The sequence below is a fragment of the Rhopalosiphum padi genome, chromosome 4 (genome assembly GCF_020882245.1).
Source record: "Rhopalosiphum padi isolate XX-2018 chromosome 4, ASM2088224v1, whole genome shotgun sequence".
Lineage (NCBI taxonomy): Eukaryota > Metazoa > Arthropoda > Insecta > Hemiptera > Aphididae > Rhopalosiphum > Rhopalosiphum padi.
Genome location: NC_083600.1, coordinates 43685733 through 43702304, shown reverse-complemented (window position 1 = coordinate 43702304; position 16572 = coordinate 43685733). Strand labels below are relative to the sequence as shown.

Sequence of the window (16572 nt, the reverse complement as noted above, 5' to 3'; positions counted from 1 at the left end):
AACATCGGGAAATAAACCTACGATTTTAGTGTAACCGAATAATTTAATCAGAACGCAACAGCCGTGTGATTGTTATTTTTTTGTATTATTGAAACGCATTAGTAAAAATACATAGCATAATCAGCTTAAAATATACTGAAAAAGTGAACTAAATAAACGGTGCACGAATAAACGGAAGTCACGTCGAAGGCGTATAATATATATGCTTTGATTAATTATAAAATGGCACCTTTAACTTACTTTTAAGGGAATCAGTAGTGGTGTATAATATTTAAGGAGTTTAGTAAAAGCAATACTTAAAGAGCGTGCGTCTGTGACTTGTGACTGTGTGTGTTGTGTGTAGTAAATGATTATTAGTGTATATACGATATACGTGTCCCTGCACCACACGGGAGAAAATGAAACGCCTACGCACACGACACACCCCGCACAAGTCACCATCACAGCGTCACGCTCGTGAACATTCCAAAACGCATGTTTTATTTGATTAAAATGATATACCTTCGGTCCATCCTACAAATCGATCTAACATAATGCGATAATATTTCAGAAAACTAATCTAAATTCATTATAATGTCATTTGAGATCGGTTAGTCCACATTTTAAGATTTATGATTTAAATTCCGAATAATTATCGTTTAAAAATTCCTAAATTTTAAAATATTCAAACCAAATTTGTATGAATTGGGAAAAGTAGACGTAATCCCAAATTCAAATTAGTTTTCAAAAGTATTATCGCATTACTAGATCGATCAGTACGACGCACAAAAGGCTGATATGTTTTGGCTAAAGTAACTGTTTGCCACCAATCAGTTTTAAGACTTACACCAATACAATCAAAGTCAAAATTATTCATAATAAGTATACAGTGGAACCTACCAGTACCTCGAACTCCGGTATCGCGAGTTTTCTATTTGCCAAATTTGATTTTCATTTACGATCAATTAACATCCAAATTACGCGTTAAATCATTATCTGGTACGCACCGATAATTTATTATGATTCGCCATAAGTAGAATAATAAATGACGGATTAGATAAGAGTATATACAATGTCTAGGTGAAAAAAAGTATAAGCTAATCAACGTTCAATGTCCGGCTTATATAATAATCGATAACGGTACACTTTTTTGAATTATATACAATATAATATTGTTCATATTGTGAACTTCAAAAATACGTACAACGGCAGCCAATAGAATCGCTGATGAAATTTTTCTGTAATTAATATTTTAGGTGATTTCATTGAAAGCACTTCTATAGTAACAAACAAAAAATGACAGATTTTCTTCATTCATAATATATAAGATATTGATAGTATACCTACCTATACCCAGTTTAAATAAAACATTTCTCTCGAAAAACATACATGATTTATATGTCATGCATATTTTGAACCATCTTAGTATCTCGTAGTCTTGATAAAGTCGAATCTTTGATTTTCAGCCCCATGAGATTTCGAGATACCGATATAGGCTTTACTGTGTAACTAATGATGTTTCTATATATTAAATGTTTATAGTAGCAATTATAAAATACTTAGGTATAATCATGAATACCTACATGCTAAATTATTTATTAATTTACTAATTTATTTATTATAATGCGAGTGAGAAAATTTGTTATGTTGATAATTTTAATTCACGAGAGTGAACGAAGCAGCGTAACTTTTGTCGTGCCTATAGCTATAGCCTATAAGATTCTAAATTCGTTAATAATGATAGGAACTTAATAGTATGCGTCGTCATAAATCGATTAAAAATATACTTTATAATAATACTATATAATATCTTGATAGTCTCTATAAAGCTTACAGATTTATAAAACTATATGTTTAATTAGAAAAAATTAAAGTTTTTTATAAACTATAATTTTCTTTTATAGATCTATGATTAAGTTACAATATTAATAACCAAAGTAGTATGGATACAATATACAATTGTATACAATATAATACAATATAATACTAAAATCTTTGTAAATATAAATAATATGAAACAAAATCTATACAACAGCGCGATCTGGCGACGAAAACGTGGTAAGTCGCTATCAATGGGTAAAAAATGATTGTGGCCGTGTTAGCCGTTAGGTACCACCTTTTTCCGCAATTTAAGATTCAGTTACCTTAAACCGTGAATTTTTCATGATACGATTGCAAATACTACACACGTTTCTACGATACCGGAGACAGTAATATAGTGTAACATAAATTTAACAATACTTACTGCCTATGATGTACATGTACATGTGGCGAATTTTCTAGGCAAAAATGTTAACTATTTCTGTTGTACAATATCTGTGTTTATCTTTGTCATTACATTTATTGACAGAGCATGCGATAGCCGTGTGCGCAAGCTATACACATCGAGATGTTTATACAATACTAGCTGCCCGAACTTCCTCCGGAAGAAATTATTTTTTTATAATTTAATTTAAAAACATATGACTATTTTTTGGCTGTATAAATAATATAATATAATTACATATTTTAGTTATTGTTTTTGATAATTTCTGAAAATTATATATCCTACATTTTGAATTCAACCACTGGAGTGGTAAATTTTATTCTTTTTATTATAGAATAGAGATAAGGTAAAAAAAAATGTAACAATAAATTATTTGTTCAATGAATAATATATATTTCGAATGGAAAAATGCAAAAAAATAAATAATTAATAATAATAATAACAATAATAAATAAACAAATATATTTATATATATATAATTGTTATTATTATGAGAGGAAGCGATAAGGTCAGAGACGTTAAAAACCGGTTTCCTTCGTCTCCAAAATCAGGTTAGATTCTTATTTATACACAAAACAACAATATGTCATAAATATCTTGTTATTGCTGTGAAATACCCGGTTGTTCGGAAACCCCTGACCCACTCCAGTACTCCACTAGCACTGTTAGCACTTAGCAGTCGCAATTCTGCAATAGCTAATAGTGCAAGTGAAGTACATATATTAACTATTAACCATTACATTGATTAAATATACATTGACTATTAACCACTCTGGATACATAGAAACGAGAGATAAATATGATAATTATTTTTTTACCAAAAGGGCAGTACCATTTCAGTACAAATAATTTTAATGAACTATTTTTATTTATATTACATTCAATTTAATTTGGTTTATTTTATAATTATTATAAATATTATAAATTTTAGTATACTCATAATATAATTTAATATTTACCTTTTTTTTATTTTTCTTTGTCGTCGAGACTCAACCATTTGGGGTACAAACACTGCAAACACTCTACCACTGCGCCAACAAAACCTTTTTAAATCTCTTTTACTGTAGGTACAATGGAGAACTCATGTTCAGAGGCATAGAAAGTGTTGCCTCAAAAATCAATTTTCCAGTATCAAACATAATTTATTGAAAACTTAAACAACAATATTTTAAAAAAAATAACAAAAAGATCATGTTGATTCGATTAAATTGTTTTTAAAACATGTATCGAATAATTATACTAATAAAGTAACAATATACATCTATAATATAAATTAAATATAATAATACATAAATATATATTACTAATATATTGTAAAAAAGTTTTTTTAATCATTAAAATTAAAAAAAAATTACTAATTATTCACGAAATTTTCAATTACGATCACCGATCACCAATATTCCGCACAAGTGTAATCAAACAAACTGAATTTTGTGTGTGTTGTGCTCGCATCGGAACATTCGGGACGGTTCGCTTCGCGACGGTATTTAATAATTTAATCGGTTCCGAAAATCGGTCCAGTCTGGCCACGATAACGCGTTTATATTTAAATATTTTAAACCTATTTTATTTTGAGTGCTGCGATTCAATTACCGATCGGTTCCTGGTATTCAGCATTCAGCAATCAAATCGACAAAACGCATCACTGATCACTATGTTATGCTTCGTCGATGATTTATATAATTTAGGTATACAAGTGTATCGTATATCGTGTATGACAATTTTATTTATTAAAATAAAAATGTGAAAGTAACTTATCTTGACAACCCTGAATAAAATTTTAATTTTTTTTTTTATTTTTTTTATATTAAATGAAAACCTTATTTATAATTTATATAAGTAGGTATATTACTATAAGTTATAGGTATATTTAATTATAATTTTCGAATTAATTAATTAAAAACAAAATCCATTCTATCCCTAATATGTAAACATATACAATATTTACAGTCTAACCTAGATAATACAAAAACAATTGCATTATATAAATTATGATTTTTACAATTTTTTAGTCTAATAATTACCTAATAAATTTATTGGATATTTTTTTATTGATAATTCTTTCACAAAATAACTTATCTTTTTGTCCCGTTTTATTGACAGGTCTAAATGCAGTTTAAGCTTGTGTTTGTAAACACAAATCACTACTGAAATTAGAGAATGACTTGCATAAAATTGCCGGTTAAAAGTAAGGTAAAAACTTTCTACAGTTGTATAAATTACTTGAGTAAAAGTATTCATATTACTTTTTAAGTTCTATTGTCAGTGGCGTAATTGTGGGGGGGCAAGTGGGGGCACTTGCCCCCTGACAATTTTTTGAAAGCTAAAGGTATATATTTTAACCGGTGGGGGAGGGGTGTCAGGTTTTGATAATAATAAATATATTACATTCATTATACATTGCCCCCCTAGATTTTTTCCCAGATACGCCACTGCCTATAGTTACGTACTTTAAATATTTTCAAAAAAGTATTTGAACAAATTATTTTAAATTCTTATTTAAGGTATCTGTATTTATTAAAATCAAATACCTACTAATTTTTAAATACTTTTTCTTTTAGTTAAATTATTTTGTATTTCCAATTCAATCATATTAAAAAAAGAGAAAGAAATGATCGTGTCAGTTAAATAAAATCGATATTTTGTATGAAAAAAAAATACAAATTTACTAGAAGCTTTATTTTTATTTGTAAAATTAATATAAGACACGTAAATGTTAAAAAAAAATCCTAGATCCACCACTGATCCATAAAAGTAAAGTTAATGTAAAATTACATCTCCTAGGATACACTATATTCTCTTAAATATCGACTGAAATAATACATAAACCGTTAGATTAACGTACGAAAAACAGAGGATATATTTCCCCATAAAATATGAAACATCTATATTTACATAGATACCTGACTTAAAGACTAAAGTTACGCATATTTTTGGTTTATCTGCAATTACCAGACCATCAATACAATTATTAAACGTTCAATTAGTGGTGTATATTAATTAAGTAATCTGTATATTGGTATATAATTTATTTTATCATCGTAAATAATGATGCTCATCTATATATTATATATATTATACAGGTGATTCTTTTATCATAAAACACTCATTATTTCAAAAAGTATTTATGTTTTTGAAAATATTTTCTTACATAGTTTCAAGTTGTTAAAAAAATAACGTTTTTATTAAAAATTATGTTTTTAAGTATTTTTTATCCTTATATTTTTTTAAGTTTTTTAATTTTTTAAATGACAACATAGAGTTTTAATTTCATATTCCAAAGCAGAATAATTTTCTGAGTATTTTGATACATAAAAATCGAATTTAAGGCGAGTATAAGCATCGTATTCATATTACAATTGAAGTTACTTTCCCAGGACATAAGCAGTTCCATACACATTACAATTACGTAAATGCCACTTTAAATGTAACATTACAAGTTATAAATTAATATTGTAAAAATATTGCTGAAATATTTCATTGCACAGTGGGTTATGAGTTATACTTATACCTTATACGCGTATTTAAAGTTTAGATGCGCAGAGTGAAGTAATACGGGGTTACCCCGCAAAATGTTTGTCCACTACTCCGCTTGTCTAAACTTAATAAAGTATAAAATATAAGGATAAAAAATACTTAAAAATATAATTTTTTAATAAAAACATTGTTTTTTTAACAACTTGAAACTATGAAAAAAAATATTTTCAAAAACATAAATACTTTTTTAAATAATGAGTGTTTCATGACAAAAGAATCACTCTGCGGTATAATTAATTAAAGATTTAAACATTTGTCAATATAGACACCCAGAAGCGTTTGAAACCAGTTTTAACTATTTTTCAGTACCTGAAAATAATACATATGCCATTATTATCAAAATAATAAGCTATATTTAAATCTATAAAAATTATATTACCAAATTTACAAAAATCACATGTGATATACATAATAAAACATCATATAATATAATAATATAAGAGACATAATGACGATAAAAAATGTTTCTTAAAAATAATAGCTATTTTAGTTTTTAACATTGAAAAATTAAATACAAGAAATGATTTAAAGTAACCGAAATGTAATGATGTGATTTTGTAAAGTACTTACCTATAATAAAAAGTTTAAATAAGTCAAATAAAATACAGTAGGTATTAAGTACCTATATATTATCAGGATATCTGAATTTTTATCGACTAATGTTAATGTGATCTGGTTTACATAAAACTTACGGAAACTTTTACATGATGAAAATGAGTGCTTGAACATTGTGGATTTGGAGACCATATGAGTATTATAATTTCAAAAAACAGTAAGATCTGTAAATGTGTCATTATGTGCTCAGAAAGTCAGAAATATCTACTAAGTTATTGTACCTATAGGTATACATGAATGTTTGGATCAAAAAATAATTATAGTATAAACATAAACCTACTCGTATAATATTACATTATTATACCTACCTATTTAATTAAAAAAATTACATTTTCTTATGTTTACTACATAATAGGTATATTGTACTGTGTACATTAATATTCCATGACTTTTTAAAAAACAATTAAATTAAAATACAATATTTAAGTACCAATAAAATTTCTAAATGAACACTTTGAGGTAATACAGATATTGCAGAGATATGCATTATTATAATAAAATTATTAAATAGCTAAATTTTTTTCGATATAACGAATGTCTCTAACGAGTTTGCTGAACTGCGAAGGGTCTAACGAACAAATATGATCTGACCCTTTCATATTTCTGTCCAATGTGATATGTCTTTCAATAACCTGAAACAACATTAATATTATAATTACAATAATCGATTAATATTAAATAATTTTATTTGAAATTAATCGTTATTTGTAATTATTAATACGGTCATCGGTCATCAAAGAAACCTCGCTAAACGACTAAATGGACATTGGACACATCACTTGAAGAAAAAAAAATGATAATGTGTCCTGTCAAAAAAAATGGATTTTAATGTATTTTGATTATTAATCTAATAATCTGTCTATAACGGACGCTATTCCTATACACGTATTATAATTTTTCTATAATTATTTTGAATGTTTATATAATTATATAATAATACATATACATATAAGTAAACATGAAATATATCAATATGTATTAATAACACTTAGTATGTTATTTCTTGTTACATTTTTATAGCAAATTTCTAACAATCTTCATTGAATATTATATAATTTAATTATTATAAGCACAAAACAAATCCTCATCGCCTGTCTATAATTGAAACTTTTAATGATCCAAAAATGACTATATGAAAATATAGTTATATAGTCCGTGAATCCAGTGAGTACTTACTTTGGCACCGAGTGCTACTGACGCAGCGGTTAGAGAAGAGCCAACTTCATGGCCAGAGTAACCAATTATCGTGTTTGGGAAAGTTTTGCGAAGTGTCTTGATCATGTTCAGATTGGCCTCGTCCGGTGGTGTTGGGTATGCGGATACGCAATGTAATAACACGAAATTACTATGGTAGCTGCTAACTGTCTGATAAGTAATTCGTATGTCAGCCAGTGTCTGCATGCCGGTGGATATAACCAGCGGAACATAAGCCTTGGCCGCCTTTTCCAATAGCATCACGTTACCGGATTCGCCTGAACCAATTTTGACGAACGGCACTTTGAGGCTAACAATGAAATCAAATGAAACCTGCAGAAAAAAATGGATAAAGCCTAAGTGGAATAAGCGATGCTAACGAATGAGGCGTTACCTCCTCCCACCCCAAAATGGTTTTACGGCACGTTTGAAATATAAGAAATATGTATATAAATAAACAAATTAACTATTTAAAAAAAAATAATACCACATCTGCGATTTGCCATTCAATTGTACTCGTAAACATATAAAAGGTACTATAATAACTTATTATTAATAAGTAATTATTTGTATTATTACTACGATCAGTTACTTAAGGCATTTAAAATATAGGTATCGTAAAAGTAAGGTTATCTGTACAAATTTTAGGAGGTAAAAAATAAAAAATTGTAGTAAATATAAATGTTGTTGTTAAATTATTGCAGCTGTTTTACCGGGTCCATTGCCGATGCAGTAAAATGAATTCCGACTTTTTTTACAGCGTATCTCCTTAGTTCCTTGTATTGATCTTCAGTGAACTCTAAAAAATGTTTGTGTTCACCGTATGTCGTGCCGAAAGAATTTTTACTATTGTACTGTCTATTCCTGGCCAACAACGTAAATTTTTCATTTATGCAACTTTTTTGAAATTTTACACAGTCTGCGCCACATTTCTTAAACAATTCAAATCATATGATTTATACATAAAAATATATATCATACTATAAAAAATGTACATATTAAAATATTTAGATTAGGTATTTACTTTAGCCAATTTGATCAATTTTTTAGCCATCATTATATCACCTTGATGATTTTGTCCTATTTCAGCAATAATATAACACGGGCTTTTAAAATTTACGAATCGTCCTAGATTAATTTCAGTTACAAAGTCGGTATACTCAGGTATTGGATCATCAAACGGCATATAATGCGTATAATGTTGCAGTCTAAAATTATTATAATTTCAATTTCAATAAATACAATTAAAATACAACCGTACAATGTATAATATATTTTTTTAGGTATTTATTTGTATTGATGAATTTGAGGGCTGAATGTTTGGTCACACTGATCCAAAAGTCAACACGTTTGGGTACAAATAGACACAACGTTTGGGCACATAAAATAAATGGTATTTTCGTTTTTACCTACTTACGAGAACGTTTGGGTACACTTTATAAACACGTGATCTACAATAGTGGTATACTCATATACTTTATCTCCAAACCAGTTAATATCAAACTTATATTATTTTGATTATTCTATGATTATTATCGTTGTATACTCGACTACGAATTTTGTCGGAAAATAAAGTAAATAATATAGATAAGTAAATAAATAAAATAAGATTAACCAAATATATATTGACAAGTATTTTAATATAATATGACAAAATAAAATAATTAAAATATTAATTATAACAAAAATAAAAATAAACGTTTTTGGGAGCCAACCTCCTCAACGGTATCTCTTGGGTAACGCTAATAATATTATAATAATAAAATTTAAAGTTAAAAGTAAAAAAAGTGTACCTAAATGTATGTTCTCCAAAATCCCAGGTAAAAATGTCGTTTTGTGTCCAAACGTGTTACGGCCATGAATTTTTACCGTATTTTTCTTTTAAAACCTCAAAATAAAATTTATTTTATTTTTATATTTTCTAGAAATAATTTTACGACGTATTATACAAAAGCAGTAGTTCTGGTATATTTTTAGATAATTTGGACAATACAAATAAGTACATCAATATAATATAATATGTTTAACTTTAAAAATATCATACCCATCAAAATCAGAAACAAAAATTGGATCGTCTTCATCGACTTCAGATAATAACTGTCGACCGATTACTACTGGAAAGTAAAATCCACACATACTCTGAGTGTCACTGACTTTAATTTTCATATCTTCCGCTTTTAATATGGATCCACGTTCTAAATTTTTTGCAGCCACAATACTTTTGAATAACTTTTTAAAACACGGCAATTCAGATGGAGAGAGTTTGTCTTTTTTCCCTGTTCCTAGTGCAACTTCAACTGTCCTAATATTGGTCACCATAGTACGGAAGTCACGAGTTGAGATAGACATCGCGTGATCGTATCCGATAGATTTGTCGTCCAACGTAAACTTGCAAGATATCGCCTTTAACAAAACCAATCGTTTAAAAAATAATTATAAATGTAAGTCATGTGTTCAATGCGAGATTTAATCAAACTATCAGAGTAATTATATAATAATGAAACGGCGAAATAATTAATAATATGAGAAAAGTTTCTGCCAACAAATCTAGTTGATATAATTTATAAGCAACAATGTGAAAGAGGAAAATTTACTCAATACTACTTATTTTATTATTAACATAAATTTTTTTTTCTAAATTAAATAATAAATACGCCTTATTCAATTTTTACGAATTTTCCTCTCCAACCTTTAAATACAGCTTTATTAATAACCTGTTACAATAAAAATATAGTTTAAAATAATTAATTAAGTTTAATGTATTATAATAATATGGTAATATATTATTATAACATTTAACTTCTTAATTTTAAACTTGACTATTTAATATCAATAAAAAAAATATTACTTTTATTCCGATAGCAATAACCACTTCCGGAAGACACGTGCTTATTTCTTGAAATTCCCAAAACTGAAGTTCATGTTTGGGAAATTTTTGTTGTATTTTTTCGACCAGATCAACAGTTTCATATGATTTACGGTCTTCAGAAATATCCTTTTCTGGAATCGAAGGAAACGCTAGTTGCAAATCACTACTAATTTCGTCCTCGTCATTATTTATATTCTTAAATTGTTGTATAGGAGAAATTTGACGAATTGAATTCTAAAAAAATAAATAGTACATAATTCGTATGTAAAATAATATAATATAATGAGCATTTTTCATTTCGACTAACCACTAACGATTTGGTTGTGAAAACAGCTCCATTATCTTGAGCTAACTTATGAAAGTTTTTGATATCTTCGCATGTAAATGGATTAGTATTTTCATCGAGTTCCATCAATACATAATCTGCGCCACATTTCTAATAAAATTATAATATTATTAATGACAATCAATTGATAATTTATATTCTGATGTATAGAAAAAAAATAATGAGTATTTATTAATTAATTATTATGATAAAAATGTAGTTATAAAATAAAGAATCTCTAAAATAGACAATCTTTTTCCAAAGAAAAGTAAATAAATCAATTTTCATCATTAGAAAAATAAATTTAAACTTTTATTATATTTTAAATAAAAATTTATAATAATATACTAATATATTTAAACACGTAGCATATTATATTATATCAATAAATAATTATTAATTGTTATTACAGTGCACCTACTCTCGATTATCCGCGGAATAGGGTAGCAGGACATCCACGGATAAGCGAATTCCGTGGATAATCCGAAAAATTAAAATTACGAATTAAACGTATCAACAATTACTAAAAAGTATTAATATGTATTAAACAAGCGCATTGTATTTTACTTCGTTATTGAGTAATTAGCTATCAAAACCCAATTAAACCGATAATTATAACATATAATATAAAGATATATACATTTTTTGTATACATATAGGGTATGTAGATGATTCCGCGGAAGACAACGGATAATGGAGAGTACACTGTATATTACATCTCAATTTAAAAATAACAATGTATATATATTATTGTATAATATATTTAACTAAAATTAAATGTAACATATATAAATATTAATATTATACCTAAATAAAAACTCAAAAAGTCGCTCTGCTGTATAGTAGGGGCGGAGAGTAGATCACTCTAATAGTCTAATGGATGTGTTAAATTTGAATGCAATTATATAGGTATCATTATTCATTGTGTACGAAAAACGATTCTGAACGGAGATTATTTGTCTGTCTAGACTCTAGGCCGTCTATGGTACCTATATTATATTAGTAATATAATATTACCTGCAATATTTAAATTGTAATATATTTTTTTTTAAATCACCCCGTTCAGAATCTAAAAATATATCTATATGCTTATATTATTTAGATTACATTTTCGTCTTACTTTAAGTAAGAAATGTTTATTAGTTTATATTTAGTGTTATATTTTTCCGGGGAAAAATGTATACGCGTACCTAACTATATTACATTTTTTTTCATATATAGAATAACTAAAAAAATGTTTAATTAAATAACATTTTTTACACTTCTAAAAATAATGTAAATATAACTAGGTATAATATAATATAATAATAGCATATTTTAATATCTTGAATCTGAAAATTAATTTCACTAGTTTTTTAAATCGTATACATTAAATAAAATATTACACTTTTTATTTTACTGATTTTCATGTCCCAAACTACTCATACTAATATAATAGAACAAAATTCAATGCGTATATCCTAAATAAAGTAGCTAATATAATTGGAAAATACATTATAAAAAGTATAAAAAAAGTAGTTTATATATTTCTATGCAAAATAGTATACAGTGTGAATATCTATCAATAATGTATTCTGCGTAATATTATTTATATATTACTATATTGCTATATTAGAGTAATAGTTACATTACATATATCACTTTTGACAATTTTTTTTTTAAATAATACTTGATGTTTCTGTATGTTTTATTTTATCCATGGCATCTTCTAATGTTCCTAATGCTTCAAAATGAATATTGTTCATTCCTAAAAAGGAATGACAATTATTTTTTTTTAATAAAATTAATTTATATTTAAAAATGTTATACCTTCTGTTGTTTCAATAAAATTACGTAAAATTCCCAATGCTTTTGTTGCTTCTTTAAACGAAACTTTTTTTAAAGTCACATTATTGTCTTTGTCATTATTACATACATAGTTTGTTAATCCCGCATCTTCAGAATCATTCAAACTACTACAGACTGTTAGATTTTCGTCAATTTGTACATAATTGTTAAATGTGAATTCTGGCATTAAATTGTACTTTTGTATAATATAAGACCATTCAGGATAATTTTTTTCTTGATATGATTCTTGATTGGAGGATGTTTTTTCAACAAAATGTGTACCCGGATGTAGGAAACCCGCTTTTCTGAAACTATTTGATATCATTTCTGATGTAACTTGTCTCCATGATTTGTCGGTTATTCGTATAGCTTGTAACAAATCAATTGAAATAGTGTTTTGAAGTTCATTATGTGAGGTTATCTTATGTATCACTTCTTTTCTATAAAAACCTTTGAAGTTTTGGATTATACCGTGATCAAGTGGTTGAAATTTTGAAGTCCTGTCCGTTGGTAAAAACTTGATAGTAATCGCTTTTAAATTTGAGACAGTGACATGAGCAGTACAGTTATCAATCAATAATATAATCTTACGATTTTCCATGAACAACTTTTCATCAAATTGTTTAAGCCATTTATTCCACAATAAAGCCGTCATCCATGATTTTGGGTTTGATTCGTAGTCTACTGGCAATGATTTAATTCCTTTGAAACATTTTGGTTTAATAGACTTTCCGATTAGTAATGGTTTGACTTTTTCGGTACCACTCATATTTGTACACAAAAGTACCGTAACACGTTCTTTACTTCGCTTACCATCACGGCAATCGACTCCGCTATAAGATAATTGTTGAGTACTATCTGCAGGTAAACATTTATAAAAAAGTCCTGTTTCGTCTGCAGTGAAAATTTCGTTAGGTGAATATTCGTTTATGATAGTTAAAATATCATCTTTCCATTGAATACTGAGTTGATCTTTACTGGCAGACATATTTAAACTGCAAGGTTTTCGTAAAGTAATATTGTTTCGTTTTTTCCATTTATCTAGCCAACCAGTGCTATTTTTGAAATTCGTATACCCTAGTGACTTTGCAAATATGTTAGCCTTTTCTTTTAATATAGGTCCACTTATGGGTAAATTACTATCCTTACACTGAATATACCACTTGAATAAACTAGAATCCAGGTTCGGAAACTCAGCTAGTTTAATTTTCTTCCGACTTGGTTGTAATTTAAAATTTGATATAATTTTTGTTTTATTTTTTAAAATAGTTGATAACGTAGAACTCGGTATGCCAAATGCGTTTGCTACTTCATAATTTTTTTTCCCACCCTGTTCAACCATATTAATAACGTTGACTTTTTCGGCGATCGTTAAGATTTTTAATTTGCGTTTCGACATATTTAAATATAAAAATTGTTTTATTTTTAAATAACTGGAAAGTAAATTCACGGTTCCGAAAGACTGTTTCAAAAAACCGGCACTAACACATAAACTATTAATTTTAAATATACTAATTAGTAATTACTATTTAGTATTAGCTATCAAACCCCAATACACTGCACTACTGTATATAAACGTATTAAATATAAATATAAATTATACTGCAACCTCATAGATAAACCGAAAATTTTCAAAATTTACCGGAGATGTGCAAGTTCAACTTTCTCGAAGTAGAGTGTAGATAATGTTTTGAATTGTATTGCAACAGTATTATTAAATACATGCATGATAAGGTGCATTTATTTGTAAGTATAGTGATTACGAGTCGAAACGATGTGGATACTCTGTGGATAGGGACGAAGATGACATTTTTTTGAACGGCCGAGAGTTCGATACGCGAGATTGCGGATTTATAGATGATCCTTCACCGCGTAGTATATTATAATTGTTATATTATACCTAATACATATAAATGATGAATCTACGGCATATATATATATATATATAGGTATACGTTCGATATTTTGAAAACGATTATATTGATATATTACACAAATATATATATTATACGGACGAGGATGATTAGATTATATTATTATATATATACGAGCAGGACGCGCTTGCGGCTGTACTATCATCTTCAGCTCTCGCAGCGGATGATGCGGATATTATACATAGGTATGAATTCTATCGTCATCGCAAACATATATTATATTATATATCATTCGGTGTTTATTAAATATTTATTATACGCAATGGCTCTAGTACACACTATATTATTATTATTATTATTATTATTATAGAGACGACAAAGCGAATATCTTTATATAAGTATATTATGATAGATTGATGATATACAGGTATTGTTCAACGTAAAACGGTGCTTGTCCTATAACAATAATATATGTGAATATAGGGGTGCGTATAGTCATTGGATTTTTTTTTTTTTTATATTTTTTCAATCATAAATTATGTATTATGGCTCACGCATGCTGTTTCGATCAGTTCGCAGGCCAGCGTCGCGTTTCCCTCGTGATTCGTTGACAGATTCGCAATAACGTACGCCCGATTGTTTTTAGCAATGTTCTTCATCACGATGCCTATGTACAGTGAAGTATATTAAGCTGTTCACGCGCGTCCGACTTCTAAACGAAAACAACGTACCTACGCGGACTACGGTCGTCGGCGTTTTTCGAGTATTGATTTTTTGCCCGCCACAAGTGGCGAATGACGTTCAAAAAATTTACCACAGAACCGCGGTCGAATATACACCGGGAGATATTAAACATAATGTTATGCGCGACCAAAGACGACGGACGGACGAATGATACTGGGCAGCTGATAACGAATGAAAAATAATAATATTATTATTTATATTACGATTTACAGTTCAGTAATTAGTATTTTGTCATTTGACATTTGTCAGTTTGCTACAAAGTAATGACACAAGCACATCGTTTTTCAATATAATATTATTGCAAGATTTACTCATCTAGAGCTACTGTTGTGACTTGCGAATCGCAAATTACCATGCCAATGCGTACAACGACGTGGTATTGCAGATAGTTTTTTGGTATAGGCGTTTTCGTTCGAACATAAATCATGTCGTTTCAGGATCCAACATTCGTCGGTGACACTCCAGAGTTCCAAAACAAACGTACAAATCTGTTCGCCGTGCTCGATAAAGCAGAGAAGGATTTGGAGTCGAAAATTAAAAAAGCCTCAACTGCTGACGCACATGAAATACTTAATGGCCGTGTGGAACGTAGAACTGGTCGTTCGTTGACTAAACAGTTCCGAGGTAAAGACAGTCTATTTGTCAAGCCAGAAATACCGCCATGGCGCATAATTGAAAAACATAGACCGCCAGATTTCAAATTGCATCCACATAAATGGACCAAGTATTCGTTGGCTGATGTAAACGAAATGAATGACAAGAGCAATGCAGCTGCTGCATTTGCATTTCTTAAAGAAATGCAAACTAGAAAATGCAAAGACGATGAAAACGATAATGAAGAAGGAAAGAAAATCGTGTTCAAGAGAACACTGAAGTCAAACGAACCAGAAATGAAACCAAGTTTTAAAAGTTCTAAACTGGTCATGCCAGAATATGAATTTGGGAAAAAGGTTCAGAAGAAAAAAAATAGACCAGAACGTACAACAGATGGAACTACTTCTAATAAAGAAATTAAACTTGGGCATTTAATGGAAGACGAAATTGATGAATAGTTCATAATTTTATTCTGTATAAACTGTAAATACTAGTTGTATAATTAATTTGATGTCATAATTTTATTTAATATATTTTTAACTAAAAAATCCAATTAATATTAACAAAATTAATTTGTTTTTTAATTTCTTTATTAGAAATATAAAAACCCACTCAAGTATAAGACCATATTATATATTTAATCGATGATAATTAATTCTATAACTATCATTAATCTATCTTGAAAATACGTAATTGTTCTAAAATAATTCAAAGAAAACTTATTTACTTGATTTTTTCAGAAAAACTT

The 16572-nt window shown here is 28.0% G+C and overlaps 3 protein-coding genes and 1 long non-coding RNA gene across 4 annotated transcripts in view; 1 reads left to right on the top strand and 3 right to left on the bottom strand.

Annotated features, from left to right (window-relative positions):
* Positions 1-4070, bottom strand: part of LOC132930685 (uncharacterized) — a 110912-nt gene extending 106842 nt beyond the window's left edge. Inside the window, exon 1 of the long non-coding RNA XR_009662267.1 lies at positions 3205-4070. This is a non-coding gene — a long non-coding RNA (uncharacterized LOC132930685). The remainder of the gene's footprint in view (positions 1-3204) is intronic.
* A 2066-nt stretch (positions 4071-6136) lies between these two features.
* On the bottom strand, positions 6137-15262 carry LOC132930681 (sialic acid synthase). Its single transcript, XM_060996680.1, has 8 exons — positions 15041-15262; positions 10768-10896; positions 10440-10694; positions 9636-9994; positions 8616-8799; positions 8305-8523; positions 7574-7924; positions 6137-7029 (listed from the first exon to the last, which is right to left on the bottom strand). Exons 1-8 carry the CDS (start codon positions 15143-15145, stop codon positions 6901-6903), a joined length of 1731 nt encoding a protein of 576 aa, XP_060852663.1. The 5' UTR covers positions 15146-15262; the 3' UTR covers positions 6137-6900.
* Positions 11076-15046, bottom strand: LOC132930682 (tigger transposable element-derived protein 4-like). The gene is made up of 2 exons (XM_060996681.1): positions 12595-15046; positions 11076-12532 (listed from the first exon to the last, which is right to left on the bottom strand). The coding sequence occupies exons 1-2, from the start codon at positions 14009-14011 to the stop codon at positions 12444-12446; spliced, it is 1506 nt and encodes a 501-aa protein (XP_060852664.1). The 5' UTR covers positions 14012-15046; the 3' UTR covers positions 11076-12443.
* A 130-nt stretch (positions 15263-15392) lies between the features above and the next one.
* On the top strand, positions 15393-16377 carry LOC132930684 (U5 small nuclear ribonucleoprotein TSSC4). The gene has a single exon (XM_060996684.1). It carries the CDS (start codon positions 15656-15658, stop codon positions 16280-16282), a length of 627 nt encoding a protein of 208 aa, XP_060852667.1. The 5' UTR covers positions 15393-15655; the 3' UTR covers positions 16283-16377.
* Positions 16378-16572: the final 195 nt, after the last annotated feature.

Bases quoted from the DNA above. Each gene is read 5' to 3' on its own strand.
- LOC132930682 (XM_060996681.1), bottom strand. From the start codon at position 14,011: ATGTCGAAACGCAAATTAAAAATCTTAACGATCGCCGAAAAAGTCAAC. The intron at 12,533-12,594 runs GTATAACATTTT...ATTCCTTTTTAG, and splicing joins TTTTATTGAAACAACAGAAG to GAATGAACAATATTCATTTT.
- LOC132930681 (XM_060996680.1), bottom strand. From the start codon at position 15,145: ATGAAGAACATTGCTAAAAACAATCGGGCGTACGTTATTGCGAATCTG. The intron at 9,995-10,439 runs GTAATATTTTTT...GTTTTGTTAAAG, and splicing joins TTATTGCTATCGGAATAAAA to GCGATATCTTGCAAGTTTAC. The intron at 8,524-8,615 runs GTAAATACCTAA...GAATTGTTTAAG, and splicing joins AATTGATCAAATTGGCTAAA to AAATGTGGCGCAGACTGTGT.
- LOC132930684 (XM_060996684.1), top strand. From the start codon at position 15,656: ATGTCGTTTCAGGATCCAACATTCGTCGGTGACACTCCAGAGTTCCAA.